Here is a 16,680-nt window from a genome sequence, read left to right as displayed (position 1 = left end):
CCAAGCTCACAACAGTGAGCTTCATCGCCAAAAGGGGATTTGAACCCCGATCTCCCAGGTCCTAGTCTAATGTTCTAAGCACTACAGAACCAATGTCTCTCAACTTATAGGTAAATAAGTGCAGTCATAATTTGGACTGGATATAAACTGATTTGCCTATCAGGAGCTACCAACTCCCCTTAAAAAAGCCCATCCTTACATATGTCACCCATCAAGAGCCCCCACAAATAGGTGAGGCTCCGCTACAAAGCAGGAACTTACTCATTAGGTGGAGCACCTTCATTAAGCTGTTTACATTCCATAAAATAACTAGTGATACAAAAGTGAGATATGGATCTCATATGACTTGTCAGGCATCTTGGGCTGGAAGAGGCCACCTGTTCAGGGAGATTGTAACTGTGTCACTCATCATTCCTGGGGTGCCTCACTTCCCATAGGAGTGGCCAGAAGATGGGTATAAAGAGGATCTCTGGTCCCCAAGCTCATCATTCAAATCCATTGAGACTTCTCCATCATTCCAGCACATCTGCTAAACAAGGTAAGTCCAATGCTCAGATAATCCTCCTTTCTTTGAATGGATGGAAACATCTTCAGCTATGCACTGATGCAATGATAATGCTATTTGGTTAGGAGGCTGCAAAGGGTTGATTTGGCTTCTTGATACAGTGTGCAATTCCTTGCATTCAATGGAGGGAGAGGGGCATTCTTATAGATGTAAACGAGGAATGGAGAACCATTCGGGAATGGGTGATGGTACCTGAGCAGCTGAGTTCACAGCAAATGAATTGGTGTGTCCTCCCCAACAGCAATGCTTGAATGATAGCTGCAGCTAAGCCAGAGATTGCATCCTTGCCTAAACCTGTTCCAAGAGGCACCTTAATCCTTTATGATTATCAAGGGATAAATCTGTCAGACAAAGGTTCACTGAGGAATTGTTCCCAGAAGAAGCCTTATGCATCCATGCCCTGCTTGCGGGGCCAGACCTGCTTACCTGGTGCAGGGGAGTCATGTCATTCATATTATCTGTCCTCCATATCTACACCAGATATATGGTTTGGCTTGCTAGCTGGCAGCCAACCAGGTAGCACTGAGGGAACAGATTCTAGGCAGAAAGTACAGAAAACAGAGAGATGAAGCTAGGGATTCTGGAGGCGGTCAATCAGTCACTGGTTGCCCCATTTCAAAGCACCAGAGCAAGATCACCTAATGAAAGGACCCTCCGCTATAAAAAATCATTTAATTTAGACATTGCCTTTCATGTAGGTTGCACAGAAAATAACAATACCGATGGCAAAAAAATGTTTTGAACCCTTAGTATATATTTTTAAACAAAATATCAGAATGTTGATAAAACTCTACAAAAGAGGGGAAAATGCAGCAGTGATCTAGGACAATAAAATCAGAGAAACATAACAGGCCAGGGAGTTAATTAGAACCTTCCACCCTGACATGCTGATTTTTAAAAAATGTGTGAGATTGATTGATTGATTTTGCACTGCCTACATATGCTTACATGACAGGTGGAATCATATCAATCCACTCGTCCATCTATCCATAGCTCGCAAAATTTACATACCATTTTATCATTTACAAAAAAGAGGTTTACAAAAAGAATGAAACAGTAAAGCTATCAGGGGGGAAAATCTGTTAAAAACATTTAAAAAACATTTGAAGAATAAAAAAATAATAATGGGTAAACTAAATCCAGATTAAAACACACACCAATCTTCTATGCTTCAGGATAGGCTGGCTTAAACAATGACATTTAAGGCAGGGGCAGACTATACTACAGTGAGGATGCTCATCTGATATCAATTGGGGGGGGACCCCATTTCTTACAAATGTGCAATGAGTATTATATGGTACCTGGAACAGTGCCAGTTTCACAGATCAAAGCTGTTGAGTGGATATATACAGAGGGAATCTCACAAGGAAACTGGTCCTGAGCTATATATATTATTCAATCATGGGATCCAGCACAAGTGACCACCACCTGATGCTGCAGCCTCAGTGACCACCCTGAGGACCACTAGGCCCTTTCAGAAACGAGCACCGCAGTCATCAGTGTGCCATAACCATTCTTTGCCTTGTTTCAGGCTTAATTCACAGAAACAACTGCCACACCGAAGCCGAAAGATGAGCCAACAAAGACAAAGCGGGGGCTGTTGCGGCGGTTCAGGGGGCGGTGGCGGCGGTGGCGGCGGCGGTGGCTGCTGCTCTGGAGGCGGCGGCGGAGGCGGAGGCCAAAGCCAAAGCTCATCCTGCTGCGGAAGAGGCGGAGGCGGAGGCCAAAGTCAAAGCTCATCCTGCTGCGGAAGAGGCGGAGGAGGATCTGGTGGCTGCGGCGGCGGTGGCGGTGGCGGTGGGATGATGCAAATCCGCGGAGGAGGAGGCTGCTGTGGAGGATCTGGCGGTGGAGGAGGAGGAGGCTGCTGCTGCTGCAGTGGAGGCGGCGGAGGCGGCGGACAGTCCGGCGGAATCATCATTATACCAAGTGGAGGCGGCCAGTCTTCTGGGTGCTGTGGTGGAGGTGGATATGGAGGTGGATATGGAGGTGGCCAGCAAAGGATCCCCATAGTTATTGGCGGAGGATCTGGAGGGGTTTGCTGTGGAGCTAGCGGCGGCGGTGCAGTATGCTGCGGATCATCCGGCGGTGGTGGTGGCGGCCAGTCTTCTGGGTGCTGCGTTGGAGGTGGATCTGGTGGTGGCATGGGCCAGCAAAAGATCCCCATAGTTATTGGTGGAGGATCTAGCGGCGGCAGTGGGGGTGCAGTATGTTGCAGCTCGTCCGGCGGCGGCGGTGGCGGTGGTGGTGCCGTTTGTTGCAGCTCGTCTGGTGGTGGAGGCTCAGGTGGGGTTAAGGTTCTTGGAGGAGGATCTGGTGGAGGAGGTGGAGGAGGTGGAGGATCCGGTGGGAAAACCATCATCATAGGTGGAGGAAGTGGTGGGGGATCTGGTGGGGGAGTATGTTGCAGCTCGTCTGGCGGCAGTGGTGGTGGTGGTGCCGTTTGCTGTAGCTCATCTGGGGGTGGAGGCTCAGGTGGGGTTAAGGTGATTGGAGGAGGATCTGGTGGAGGAGGTGGAGGAGGTGGAGGATCAGGTGGGAAAACCATTGTCGTATCTGGAGGAAGCAGTGGTGGTGGTGGTGGTGGAGGAGGAGGAGCTGTCTGCTGCAGCAGCGGCAGTGGCGGAGCTGTCTGCTGCAGCAGTGGTGGATCTGGTGGTGGATCCTCGCAGACCAAGTGCCCCATTGTCGTCCCAGCATGCATTGGGCAAACAAAGCAGCCCTGCTCCATGCCAAGCATCAAGTAAAATGCAACATTTGCCAAGCAACCCAAGATAAGCTAACTTTGCCAGTTCACATCAGTGTCCTGACAACATCATGTTAAGCCCAAAACACTTCTGCATGTTGCTTTGCCCTTCCATTATTCAATGGTGTTTTATGTTTGCATGTTCAGTGTGTGGCTCATTCTTCAATGTAATTTATGAATGTGTGTGTGTTTGTGGTGGATGAGAGTTTCCTCATCCACCCACTGCTGCTGATTTCCTTGTTTCAATCTCCCTTAATGCAAGGGATTAAATAAAGCTTACTTAGAATCAACACCTCTGTCGTGTCTTCTTCCATCACCCCTCTGCCATTATCACAATCCATCTGCCACATGCCTCTTTTAGGTTCAGCTTTATAAAATTTGTATACTGCTTCCCACTAAGGTTGTCCCACAATTGTCCCAACCAAAGTTTTCTTTTTTTAAAAAAGAACCAACCCAAAGCAGTTATAAAATCACTATCAGGAGCAGCTGATGCAACATCTAGAGGAAAGGTTTCCCCCCTCTCTCAATGCACTAGAACTTGTGGATATTCAGAGAAGCTGAAGATTCAGGGCAGCATAGTTGAACTCTAGAATGCATTCCCAAAAATGGCAGTGATGGCCACCAACTTGAATGGCTTTCAATGATGACTGGGGAAAATAATTGTGGAAGAGAAGACTATCAATGGCTCCTGCCATGATGACTATGCTCTCCCTTCAAGCTCAGAGGCAGTACTGCATCTGAATACCAACTTCCTCAAACCACAAATGAGGAAAGGGGTCTTCTGCTTGAGTCCTTCCTGAAGGTTTCCCATGGTGGCATCTGTGGAACTTAGATAACAGGATGGTGGACTAGATGAGCCATTGCCCTGATCCAGCAGGCTCTTTTTATGTCCTTATGATCTTATGCTCATGCTGCTCATGCTCTGAAGACCCTTAGGATCCATAGTGGTTGGCTGTAAGCTCTCACAAACGCATAGTCTTTCCAAGTATAAGGTAGCTATATATATTCAAATTGACCCACAGTCACTTCCAAGCATCATTCTGGTAGGAGAGCTCACAACTCAGTGATCAGGCTCTGAAAGCGCAATGTCCCAGATTCACTCTCTAGTATCTCTAGTGGAATAATAATAATAATAATAATAATAATAATAATAATAATTTATTTGTATCGCACCCTCCCCAGCCGAGGCCAGGCTCAGAGCAGCTAACATCATAAAAACAACACAATATGCATAGAAACAGACATCAATTAAGTAAAATACATCTTAAAATTAATTCAGACAAGTTAAAATCTGGGCAGGTGGCAATTATCAGGTTGGAACTGAGAGTGGTTAGTACTTGCCAGGACCAACTGTTTCCACTGATCATACAAGGACCTGTGAGTGGGTTGGGGACCTCCTTTGGACTTGTTTTATACAAAGGAAAGTAAGTCAAACTGCATCCTGCCCAAAGGCCTGGCGGAACAAGCCCTGTGGAAAGATGTCAAATCCCACAGGGCCCTGGTCTCTTGTGGGAGAGTATTCCACCAGGCTGTGACCATGGCAGAAAAGGCCCTGGCTCTAGCTGAGGCAAGTCTAATTTTCCTGGGGCCCAGGATCGTCAAGGTGTTGTTGTTAGCAGACTGCAAGGTCCTCTGTGGGGTGTACTAGGAGAGGTGGTCCCATAGGTACGAGGGTCCTAGGCCCTATAGGGCTTTAAAGGTTAAAACCAGCACCTTAAACCTGACCCTATACCCCACCGGGAGCCAGTGCAGTTGGTATAGCACACGGTGAATGTGATCCCATGGCAAGGACCCCGTAAGGAGTCTCGCCGCGGCATTCTGCACCCGCTGGAGTTTCTGGGTCAGTCTCAAGGGCAGCCCCACGTAGAGTGAGTTACAATAGTCAAGCCTGGAGGTGACCGTTGCATGGATCACAGTGGCGAGGTCAGGGCGAGAGAGATAAAGGGACCAACTGCTTAGCTCGGTGGAGATGAAAAAAATGCCGCCTTTGTCATAGCTGTCACCTGCGCCTCCATAGAAAGGGAGGCGTCAAAGATTACACCCAAACTCTTGACGGACAGTGCTGGCATTAATTGTGCCCCTGCAAGGGATGGGAGTTGGCCCCCCAAGCCCATTTCATCCCAACCCAGCCAAAGGACCTCTGTCTTTGAAGGATTTAACTTCAACAGGCTCCCACGTAGCCATCCAGCCACAGCTTCCAAACATCTGATCAATGTGTCTGGGGCCGAGCAGGGATGTTGAAGAGCATCGGGGAGAGAATTGCGCCCTGCGGTACTCCACACACCAAGGAGTAGTGCGACAACAGCTCCCCACCCGCCAGTGCCACCCTCTGTCCCCAACCAGAATGGAATGAGTACAACCATTGAAGGACTGTGCCCCGAATCCCCACGTCGGTGAGACGGACTGGAGTACTTAGAAATGGGCCCAAAAGTCACAGGCATAAGCTCATGCTAAGGTCCCATGTTCTGCCTACAACTGTGCTGTCTGCTTCCAGAGGTGCTATTCCTGCAGCTGCTGTGCATCCTAGAAATGGAGTGTAATAATTAACAAATGAGTCAATTTCAGTCCTTCCTTCCTTCCTTCCTTCCTTCCTTCCTTCCTTCCTTCCTTCCTTCCTTCCCCTCTCTCTCTGAAGGTCCCTGAAGACAAGAAAGGCTCTATGTTCCTCTGAGTGTAGAGCTCACCAGGTTTTTTGTTGTTGTTGTTTTCTGAAGGCAAGAGAAGCCCCAAGGCTATCTGGAGCCATAATGGTAGAGTGAAAGCTTTCACAATCACATAAACATTAAAAAAACAGCTCCTAGAATGGGACTGGTGGGGCAGAAGGCAGGAAGGACACCAGTAGGTGGAGCCAGAGTCAATGGCAAGAAGAGTCCATTCATCCTAAATTTTCCCCCACCCTCTTCTTTCCTGGGTCCTACCAGGACAACATAGAGACTAAGAAGGAGGAAGCTTACACGCAAGGCAATCTCCTGTATATGTAGGCAGACATGGGGGGGGGGGCTGGCTGAATGGAAACTGAGGTTGTCAATGTCCCATTCACCCAAATAGACCAGCCTCCACTGCCAATCAGCATGACCAATGGGACTGATGGAAAATGGAATCCAACAACATCTGGTGGGCCAGTGATTCATTTGACCAATGGAAGAGCATAGTAGAAGACACAACTGGTTTTTTTTGGGGGGGGGATAGAAAGGTGTTGTTAAGGACAGCTATCTGCTGAAACTATGTTCTTAAAGACAATGGGATGGATCCTTTTCGCAGATGACTACTGAACTGAGCCTTGACCAGAACCTCCACTCCACCAAGTCAGATTTTCTGTATATTTGTTGTCTTGGTTGGCAACTAGGAATGATCTATAAGCAGTGGTCAAGGTGGTTCTTCAAGGTCATGGCAGAGAGCCTAGTTAACAAAAGTTGGGATGTTGCTGTTCAAGTTTTTAAAAAAGGCAGTTCCTTGCGGTCCTAAGTTAAGAATACATTTATTTCATGGGTGGCAGTTGTATTTTTCAAATGGCTCAGTTGCATGGTGGCTTGTGCCCACTGGGACAAGTGAGGCTGGATTTGCAGTAGATGCCACTGGAGCTAAAGACAGGCAGAGCCAGCCAATTGTCTCTTCCTCCCTGTTGTGGTTAGGGAAAAGTTCTCACTACCCCTCAAAACTTGTGGAAATCCAATAAAGCTGAATATTGAAAGATTCAGGGCAAATGAAAGGAAGTCCTTCTACACACTGCACATAGTTAAACTGTACAACTCACTCCCCCAGAAGCAGTGATGGCCACCAACTTAGATGGCCTTAAAAGAGAATTGGACAACCTTATGGAGGAACAGGCTATCAATGTCTCCATCAGCCCCACTGTTGCCTAAAGTTAAGCCATGTTAATAACATGGGTGATGAGGCCGGAAATGAAAATGATAAGCATCTGATGTGAGAGACATGTGTTGACATCCCACTTCTCTTCTCCAAGCTGATCCTTGACCTGATCCAACAGAGCCAGGCTGTTCTTATGTTCTTAGAAAGATCCATCAGCAGGATTGTTGAGTGAGCTCATAGGACAAAAGAGAATCAAAGGACAAAGTAGGACCATGTAGAAGTCAACACCAAAGAAGAACCAGAGATATAGGCATACGCCAGACCTCAGGAGAACCATGTTTTCCAAGCAAGAGTTAAGTAGAGTAGGAAGCCCTCTTCTTCTCCTTCCAGCCCAGAAGTGCTCAATAATCAATTTGTGTGGGCAGATTTAGCCCAGGGCCTGAAGGTACTTCCTCAAGGATGCTGTCACCTGCAGTTCAATATATCACCACATAGGGGCAGGCAACAGGGCTTTGCTTCATTCATGTGTGTGTGTCTGATTCACACTTTGTAGGGTTGCCATACGTCTGGGAAATCCTGGGCATGTCCTCTTTTGGGGGGCCTACATGCCCATCCAGGGGGATTTTTACAATTTTAAGCAAATGTCTGGGGGTTTGGTAGGGTTAAATTCTGCGGGGCCATACCTTTTTTGTCAGGATTTTTACCTTTGGAAATAATAATAATAATAATAATAATAATAATAATATGGCAACCCTACAGTTCCTGGAACCTGTAGTTTGTCATTAGGAGGTCCTTGCTCCCCTCGGAGAGCTACCATTCCCAGAGAGTTTTACCAATTTATCTACCTTCCCAGGAACTCTGCAAATCGTAGCTCTGTGACCAATATAGCAACATTCAGCACCCTTAACAACCTAAAGTTCTCATGATGGAGTCTCAGAGAATTGTGGAATCCAGTTGTTATGGAGCTGTTGACCCATTTATAAACCCAGGATTGACAAACTAGATCTGGTTGCTTCAAAAAATGGAAAGGGGAAAAAAAAGTCCTCTGCGCCTAGTATGCTGTCAGGGAACTAACATTGGAGCTAGAGGCGGAGGGAAGGCTCTCAAATGATGCTGGAGAAGGGCCCAGCAGGGAGAGAGGCAGCTCCGCAGATGGGGAAGCGAATCAGCGCTACACCAGGGATAAGGAGGGGCTGATGGGGGAATCGGTGAGAGGGCTCCAGGACTCTTCACCGGACACCAGCGGGGAGAGCACTGGTCCCCCGCTACCCACGCCCACCCTGCGCAGAAGACTTCCGCACAGAGAGAGTAGGAGGAGACTGGGTGTCAAACAACTTTTATGTTGGGAAAGATTTAAGAAACGCCCACTGACTGATTCTGCTAGCGACTGAGGCAGCCACGAAGTGAAGGGCTGCCCAGACTGAAAGGGTTACCAAGGCAACAAAGCCTGGAGAGGCGGCAACTTATGCACGAGCAACCCATACTCATTATAGCAATCCGTCAGTCGCTGACGTTGCTTGTGCACAGCGGCAGGCAGCATCATTAGCAAAACCGGAGAAGCTGGCGCCATGGAAGGAGCAGCAGGAGTGCAAAATCTGGTGGAGAGGAACCGAGATTTGGAGCAGCATGTGGCTCTTCTGACGGTGCGGCTGGACGAAAGGCGGGCTCAAGATGCACAGGTCAGACCCACCCCCATAGCAAGGAAGGTACCGGGACTGGTACACAAATTTGGAGGGAAGCCCCAGGACTATAGTGCGTTCCGAACGGAAATAGAGTACGCTTTGGAACTGCAGCAGAATGATTTAGCAGACGACGGGGAGCGGGTTGCTTATATTGTTGGGCATCTGCAGGATGGGGCCAGAGAATGGATCAGGCCCCTAATGGCAACGCAGAATGCCGCCTTGAAGGACCTGAGGAAATTTTCCCAGGCAATGGACACAATGTACTCCAGTGATGTACAGCAAAGTGTGACTCGGCGGGAACTGATTAACTGTAAACAGGGGCACCAGTCAGTTAGAGACTACTGGTCATGCTTTGCCATGTTAGTTCACCCGCTCGGGTGGGAACTGGACTCTGAACCCATTCAAATGTTGTTCGAGGAGGGGTTGTCTCCAACGGTGAAGGATGAGCTTTCCCGCGCACCCCGCCCGCAGTCGATGGATCAGCTGACCAAGGCTGTGCTTGCGATTGGTGTAAGGCAGGAAGCGCGGGCTCAGGAGAAGCGGGAAGGGAGAGAGCAACGTTACCATGACTACCGCATTCCTGAAATACCAAGGCAGCCTTCCCCGCCGGCGGAGCCCATGGAAATAGATGGAGCGCGCGCGCGGGAGATTTCAAACTCCAGTGAAGGTCGCAAGAGAGAGGGAAAGGATGGGAAAACCACCAAGAAGTGTTTTCTCTGCCAGCGGCCAGGACATTTTGCCAGGGTCTGCCCGCAAAGAAAGGCCTGGCAAGGGATGGTGGGAGCTGCAGGGGGTGAGGAGGAGATGGCACAGGAGCAGGGAAACGCCAAAGCTTGGCTGCCACTCAGTGGGCACAGCAGCCAGGCCAGCAACCAATAGAAGTGCCCCAACCAGACCCCCCCAGGGCGGCTATAGCCATAGAAGTGGTGCTAGAACTCCCAAATGGGCACCCAATCAAGGTGAAAGGGCTGTTGGATTCAGGCAGTTCCTGCAATTTCTTCAGCAAGGACTTTGCACTAGAGCACCAGCTCCACCTGCTGCCCCTGGATTTCCCCTTGCAAGTAACCACCATTGATGGCAGGGAGCTTCTGGGAGGGGAAGTGACGCACCAGACCCCACCAATGAGAATGAGGGTTTCCAGGCACACGGAGACTATAGCCTTTCACGTAGCCTCACTGGCAGGGCCCCCAATAATATTAGGAATGAGCTGGCTAGCACAACATGATCCAGTGGTGGCATGGCATCAGAGAACGGTCATCTTTGGGTCCGCTTACTGCTTGGAACACTGTCTAGGGGGAGAAACCCCAAGGATGACCGTGGCCAGGGTGGCTGGGATAGCTGTGGAGCTGAAAGGGGAGGTACCACCACAATATGCTGACCTGCAGGAGGTTTTCAGCGAGAAGGAGGTGGATAGACTACCCCCCCATAGGCCCTTTGACTACCCAATCAACTTGCTCCCTGGGGCGCAGCTACCGGTGGGTAAACTGTATGCCATGTCGGACATGGAGCTGAAGGAGTTGTGGGAGTTTATTGACAAGAACCTGAAGAGGGGCTTCATAAGGGAATCAAAGGCGGTGGGGGGCAGTCCGGTGTTCTTTGTGGACAAAAAAGGGACTAACCAGCCTAGATTGGTCGTAGATTTCAGGGCGTTAAATTTGGTATCAGAACCCGTGACCTTCCCAATGCCCAGGATTGACGACATTTTAACACGGGTGAGGCAGGGAAAGATTTTTACCAAGCTGGACCTCAGGGGAGCCTACAATTTGATTAGGATGAGGGAAGGGGACGAATGGAAGACCACAATGTTCACCCCCTTGGGGGCCTTTGAGTACTTAGTTATGCCCTTTGGATTACAGTCAGGCTCCGCCTGTTTTCAAGCTTTCATGCACCACGTGTTGGGGTCCCTGCTGTACAAGAACTGCGTAGCCTTCTTGGACGACGTCTTAATCTATTCGGACAATGAGGAGCAACATGTCAGAGATGTCAGGGAAGTGCTGAAGAGACTGCAGAAGCACCAGTTGTGGGTCAAGCTGGAGAAATGTCAGTTTCATGCCAGAGAAGTCGAGTTTTTGGGGTACAAGCTGTCAGACAAAGGCTTAGCGATGGACCCAAGCAAGGTGCAGGCAGTGCTGGAGTGGAAGACTCCCAAAACCCGGAAGGACATGCAGAGGTTCCTAGGGTTCAGCAAATTCTACAGGAAGTTCATCAAGAACTTTGCCCACTTGACAGCACTCATCACAGACTCTCTCAGTAGCAAAAGGAAGTTCGCCTGGACAGAGGAGGCCCAACAATCCTGTGAAAAACTGAAGAAAGCGTTTGCAGATCCTGCACGTGGATCTGGAGAAACCCATGAGGCTAGAGACCAACGCGTCCGACAGAGCCATTGGGGCGGTTCTTTTGCAGCCAGGGAGGAGCAAGCAGGAATGGAGACTGTGTGCCTTCTTCTCAAGAAAGCTGAACAAGTCGGAGCAAAACTATACGGTGTATGACCGCGAACTGCTTGCGATCTATGCGGCGTTTCGTCGATGGCGACATCTACTAATAGGGGCGCAGCACAAGATCCAGGTTTGTACGGATCACAAGAACTTGGAATACTGGAGGACCGCACGAGTGCTCAACCAGAGACAGATTCGATGGGCACAGGAGTTCTCCAAGTTTTCCTTTGAAATCCGATACGTGCCAGGAGAGGAAAACGTGAGAGCAGATGCTCTCTCCCGGAAGCCGGAGTACTTGGAAGGAGAGGGGCCACCGGAGATACGACACGTGATCCCCGAGGACCGATGGGGGTGTGTGGGAACTTTGGTGGGGCAACGAGAATAGGCTGGACTTACCAAAAACGACGTGTTCGCACAAACTAAAATCCGGGAACTCCGAGACGGAAGAGAAACCCAAGGAGGGTTTGAGGAGAAGGAAGGGGTGCTGTACTATAAGGGGGCGCTGTATGTACCGGGGGAGACCCTACGGGGAAAGGTACTCAAACAACTCCACGACAACCCCACAGCGGGGCACTTTGGACAGCACAAAACCATGATGCTTGTCACCAGGCAGTTCTGGTGGCCCAGGGTGAGGGAGGATGTACGGGAATATGTACGGGGTTGCGACCGCTGCCAAAGGGCAAAGGGGGAGCGGGCTGCCCCCGCAGGATTACTAGAACCCTTACCCACGCCAGGGAAACCTTGGGAGGTGGTATCCATTGATTTTATGACCGATTTGCCCAAGTCCCGGGGGAAGACAGCGGTCATGGTAGTGGTCGATCTACTAACAAAAATGTGCCATTTTATAGCTTGCTCACATGCGGTCACGGCAGAGGAAACAGCTAGGTTGTTCGTAGATCACATCTTCCGGTTGCATGGGTCTCCTTCGAGGGTCATCTCCCACCGCGTGAAACAATTTACTTCCCGTTTCTGGAGGAAGCTCATGAGCTTGCTGCAGGTCGAAGTGGGCTTCTCAACGGCGAGACACCCGGAAACCAACGGGCAAGCAGAAAGAGCGAACAGTATTCTTCAGCAATACCTACGCTGCTACATCAGCAAGAGGCAGAACGATTGGGTAGAAAAACTAGCGTTGGCTGAATTTGCGTACAATAACGCTGAACATGTGTCAACGGGAATGAGCCCGTTCATGGCCAATTATGGGTGTCACCCCAGGGCCTTCCCGGGTAGTGGGGAGGAAGGTTGGAGTGTACCGGCAGCAGAGCAGTTTGTGGAAGAAATGGAAGCCCTGCACCAGCAACTCAAGATGAACTTGGAGCGGGCCAAGGAAATTTACAAGAGGCAGGCAGACAAGTGCCGTAGGGAAGGGGAGACCATACGGGTGGGAGATCGGGTGTGGTTGTCAACCCAAGGGTTACCTTTTAAGGGGGGGTGCAAGAAGTTGCAACCCACGCGGTTGGGACCGTTTGAGGTAACACAGCAGGTGAACCCCGTGGCATTCAAGCTCAAATTGCCAGACAGCATGAAGATACACCCGGTGTTCCATAGGTCCCTACTCTCACCGTACAGGGAAGGAAGGGGATTCCCGGGGCGAGAGGGAGAAGTCACCACACACCCGCAGGTAGAAGAGAGGGAGCACCACAACTTGGCCACGGAGATACTTGATTCAAGGTGGCGAGGGCACCAGGTGGAGTACTTGGTGGCTTGGGAGGGAGAACCCGGGTCGGAAAACACGTGGGTTCCCGCGGAGGCAATCACTGACGGGTATCTGGTGGAGGAATTCCACCGCCTGTTCCCGGACAAACCCAAACCACTAGCGAGATTCTGGGAGGAGCAATTTGGAACCACAGACGATGAAGAGGATTTTGTGGGTTTTTCTGTCTCCGAAGGGGAGGGAGAAGAGGCTTCGGAGGACGAAGAATCAGACTGGGAGGCCCACCCCGCGGGAAGGGATCAGAGCGGGTGGGAAGCGGGTTTTGAATCCTCAGAGGATGGCAACAGCTCCTTCCGGGGTTCCCAGCATCGTCGGCCGAAGAAAGGGACGAAGTTGGGTCAACAGGTCGGGCCGGGGGTGGAGGGGGTCCTGGGGGGGAGGTGGATGTCAGGGAACTGACATCGGAGCTAGAGGCGGAGGGAAGGCTCTCAAATGATGCTGGAGAAGGGCCCAGCAGGGAGAGAGGCAGCTCCGCAGATGGGGAAGCAAATCAGTGCTACACCAGGGATAAGGAGGGGCTGATGGGGGAATCGGCGAGAGGGCTCCAGGACTCTTCACCGGACACCAGCGGGGAGAGCACTGGTCCCCCGCTACCCACGCCCACCCTGCGCAGAAGACTTCCGCGCAGAGAGAGTAGGAGGAGACTGGGTGTCAAACAACTTTTATGTTGGGAAAGATTTAAGAAACGCCCACTGACGGATTCTGCTAGCGACTGAGGCAGCCACAAAGTGAAGGGCTGCCCAGACTGAAAGGTTTACCAAGGCAACAAAGCCTGGAGAGGCGGCAACTTCCACACGAGCAACCCATACTCATTATATATGCACAGCAACAAAAAGCTGCTTTGTAGATCATTCCTGTTCGGTGTGCCATCCAGCCATGATTTCATCCAGGAGACTCCACATTTTCTTTTCCCCTTCTACCCCACCTGTGTTGCATTATTTTCTCTCTCTCTTTCACGCCAACTGACAGTGTTCACATCTGCAGTGCATTCTTTGTCCTCACTGGGAATTTTTTTAAAAATTGTTTTCTGAAGGGTTTTCTTTGCATACCCCCTTTTCTTCTTTTAAAGTTTCTTCTCTAAGAAAGAAAGAAAGAAAGAACTTGGGATTTCCCTGACAATGATGATAGCGCCATCTTGTGCTTGGGTAGAGCTGTTTCAGATACATGCAGAAAGGCATTCGTGTGTGTGTGTGAGAGAGAGACACTTGCCCATTGTGGCAAACAATTATCCACAACATACAAACAAGCAAACATTGATTCGTTTATTTCAATTATATATACACCAGCTTCTAATAACGCACCCGCTGTAGCCAACCTGATAGCTTTGTGAAAAAACTGCAAGCATTCAATGCAGATCTGAGGTGGGGAAACTTTGGCCCTCCAGATGTTGTTGTTGTTTAGTCGTTTAGTTGTGTTCGACTGTTCGTGACCCCATGGACCAGAGCACGCCAGCCACTCCTGTCTTCCACTGCCTCCCGCAGTTTGGTCAAACTCATGTTCGTAGCTTCGAGAACACTGTCCAACCATCTCGTCCTTTGTCGTCCCCTTCTCCTTGTGCCCTCAGTCTTTCCCAACATCAGGGTCTTTTCCAGGGAGTCTTCTCTTCTCATGAGATGGCCAAAGTATCTTCAGGATCTGTCCTTCTAGTGATCACTCAGGGCTGATTTCCTTAAGAATGGATAGGTTTGATCTTCTTGCAGTCCATGGGACTCTCAAGAGTCTCCTCCAGCACCACAATTCAAAAGCATCAATTCTTCAGCGATCAGCCTTCTTCATGGTCCAGCTTTCACTTCCATACATCACTACTAGGAAAACCATAGCTTTAACTATATGGACCTTTGTAAGCAAGGTGATGTCTCTGCTTTTTAAGCTGCTGTCTAGGTTTGTCATTGCTTTTCTCCCAAGAAGCAGGTGTCTTTTAATTTTGTGACTGCTGTCACCATCTGCAGTGATCATGGAGCCCAAGAAAGTAAAATCTCTCCAGATGATATTGGACTGCAACTCCCATCACGAAGCATGGCCAATGGTCAGGAATGATGGGACTTATAGACAGTGCTATTTTTCTAGAAAAAAGGGTGCCTGAACTTACAACTAACACCTCTCTTGTTCTCTTATAATGGCAATGGTGCCCACCTAAGAGGTGCCGGAACTGAGTTCCAGTAAATTCTGGCTGATAAAAGCCCTACTTACAGTTCAGCAACATCTGGAGGGTCAAAAGTTTCCCACCCTCGATACAGACTCTTAATTGCAGAGTAAATTGGAAGGCAGGTTAATAAGAAGATAAGGAAAGCCCCTAATGTTTGACCCCTGGTATCTCCAGGTAGGAATGTCCCTCTGCCTTAAACCCTGTAGAACCACAGTTAATCAGGATAGATAATACAGAGTTTGATGAACCAGGGCCTGGCTCAACAAAAGGCATCTTCCGGTGTGTTTTATTTTCTTTTTGACACCACTGCCCAAATTGGTCTTTGGGAGTGGGGAAGGATCAGGCAACTGAAGTGGGAGTTCACCATTCCTGCCCAAGCTCCACATAAAAAAGATGGAAGCCACAAGGAACTAAATGAAACACGACTAGGTGCATGTTCAAACCTTACTTGAATCAAAAGCATTTCCAGTGTTGAATATAAGTCAATAGTAAGATGTATGCATGGGTGAGCCCATACCCAGTTTATTTTTATTTTTTTAATGCAAGACACCTGATTCCTTCAGTGGGATGGCACATAAAACACCCAAGGTCTGGGTGGAAAATTTAGAACAATGAGGAGCAGCAGTGTGGTCTAGTGATTAGAACAGGGGTGACTAATGTAATGCTTTTGGAGCCCAGCTTCAGCCTCAGATAGAACAGCCAATGGTCAGGGATAATGGGACTTGGGAGTGGCATCTGGATGGTCACAGCTCACTCACCTGACCAAGAAGAATGTAATTTAACTTCTAGTTAACCACTTGGTCACACAGGAATCTGCCCTTCACTGGACCAGAAAATTGGTTAATCTACTTGGTACTGTCTTTGCTGACCAGCAGTAACTCTTCAGGGTTGAAGATCTACCTGAACACATCAGAGATGGAACTTGGAATCTCCTTCAAACAAAGTAGATGGTCTACCACTAAAGCTATGGTCCATCACCAAGTCTCAGAGCAAAGAGGGGTCTTCCATCACTCCTCTTCCCTGGGTCATTTTAGACTGGAGGTTCTCATGGATTGAACCGTGTCTGCCCATTGTCACTTGGCCTCAACCTGCTTGTTCAGGTGCATAGCATACGTGATCATCATCCAGAGCACAGATCATCATCTGATGATCATCAGGAACCTGACCAAGCTTGCTCCGAACTATGGAGCATCATGTTACATTAAATCAAGTAACAAGTCAACGTGTGACAAGGTCACATGGAGGCAAGTGCATCGTGGCTGTCATACCTCCTAACAAAAGGTTCTGTTGTGATTAACACAGCAGTTAGGCCAAGCCTGTACAGGTCATGACACATTGTCAAGGACTATGATCTACAGGGCTAGAACCATCAGAACCCAGCATTGTCAGGTACCTGCTAGGGCCCCTGTGCCCTGGCACAGGCCCACTAATGGTGAGAAATCTGTGGAGCCCCAGTAATAAACCACCATTTTACATTTCCTACAAAACTCCAGAATGATGCAACTCTGAGAACTTGAAGTGAAAACTGTTTGGCACAAGTCTTAAGGACCACCAACCAGTTCTGACTGGAAGAAGTGCTGTGCTG

At 49.4% G+C, this 16,680-nt stretch overlaps 1 protein-coding gene and 1 long non-coding RNA gene across 4 annotated transcripts in view; one reads left to right on the top strand and one right to left on the bottom strand.

Moving 5' to 3' along the window:
• The window catches only part of LOC308465207, a 35,765-nt gene that overhangs the window by 6,430 nt on the left and 12,655 nt on the right, over positions 1-16,680 (bottom strand). The window lies entirely within an intron of this gene.
• LOC308464994 (uncharacterized protein) lies at positions 380-3,601 on the top strand. 2 transcript variants are annotated; one of them, XM_080984765.1, is made up of 3 exons: positions 381-538; positions 2,097-2,281; positions 2,327-3,601. In XM_080984765.1, exons 2-3 carry the CDS (start codon positions 2,137-2,139, stop codon positions 3,310-3,312), a joined length of 1,131 nt encoding a protein of 376 aa, XP_080840891.1. In that variant the 5' UTR covers positions 381-538; positions 2,097-2,136; the 3' UTR covers positions 3,313-3,601. The 2 variants fall into 2 exon arrangements, with proteins under 2 accessions (XP_080840890.1, XP_080840891.1); XM_080984764.1 differs by having other exon boundaries at positions 380-538; positions 2,097-3,601.

This window comes from Podarcis pityusensis (assembly GCF_964106645.2).
Source record: "Podarcis pityusensis genome assembly, chromosome: 16".
Taxonomy (NCBI): domain Eukaryota; kingdom Metazoa; phylum Chordata; class Lepidosauria; order Squamata; family Lacertidae; genus Podarcis; species Podarcis pityusensis.
Note: the sequence above shows the minus strand (reverse complement) of the source record. Positions and strands in the feature narration are given on the sequence as shown.

Coding starts and splice junctions, on each gene's coding strand:
- LOC308464994 (XM_080984764.1), top strand. CDS start 2,137: ATGAGCCAACAAAGACAAAGCGGGGGCTGTTGCGGCGGTTCAGGGGGC.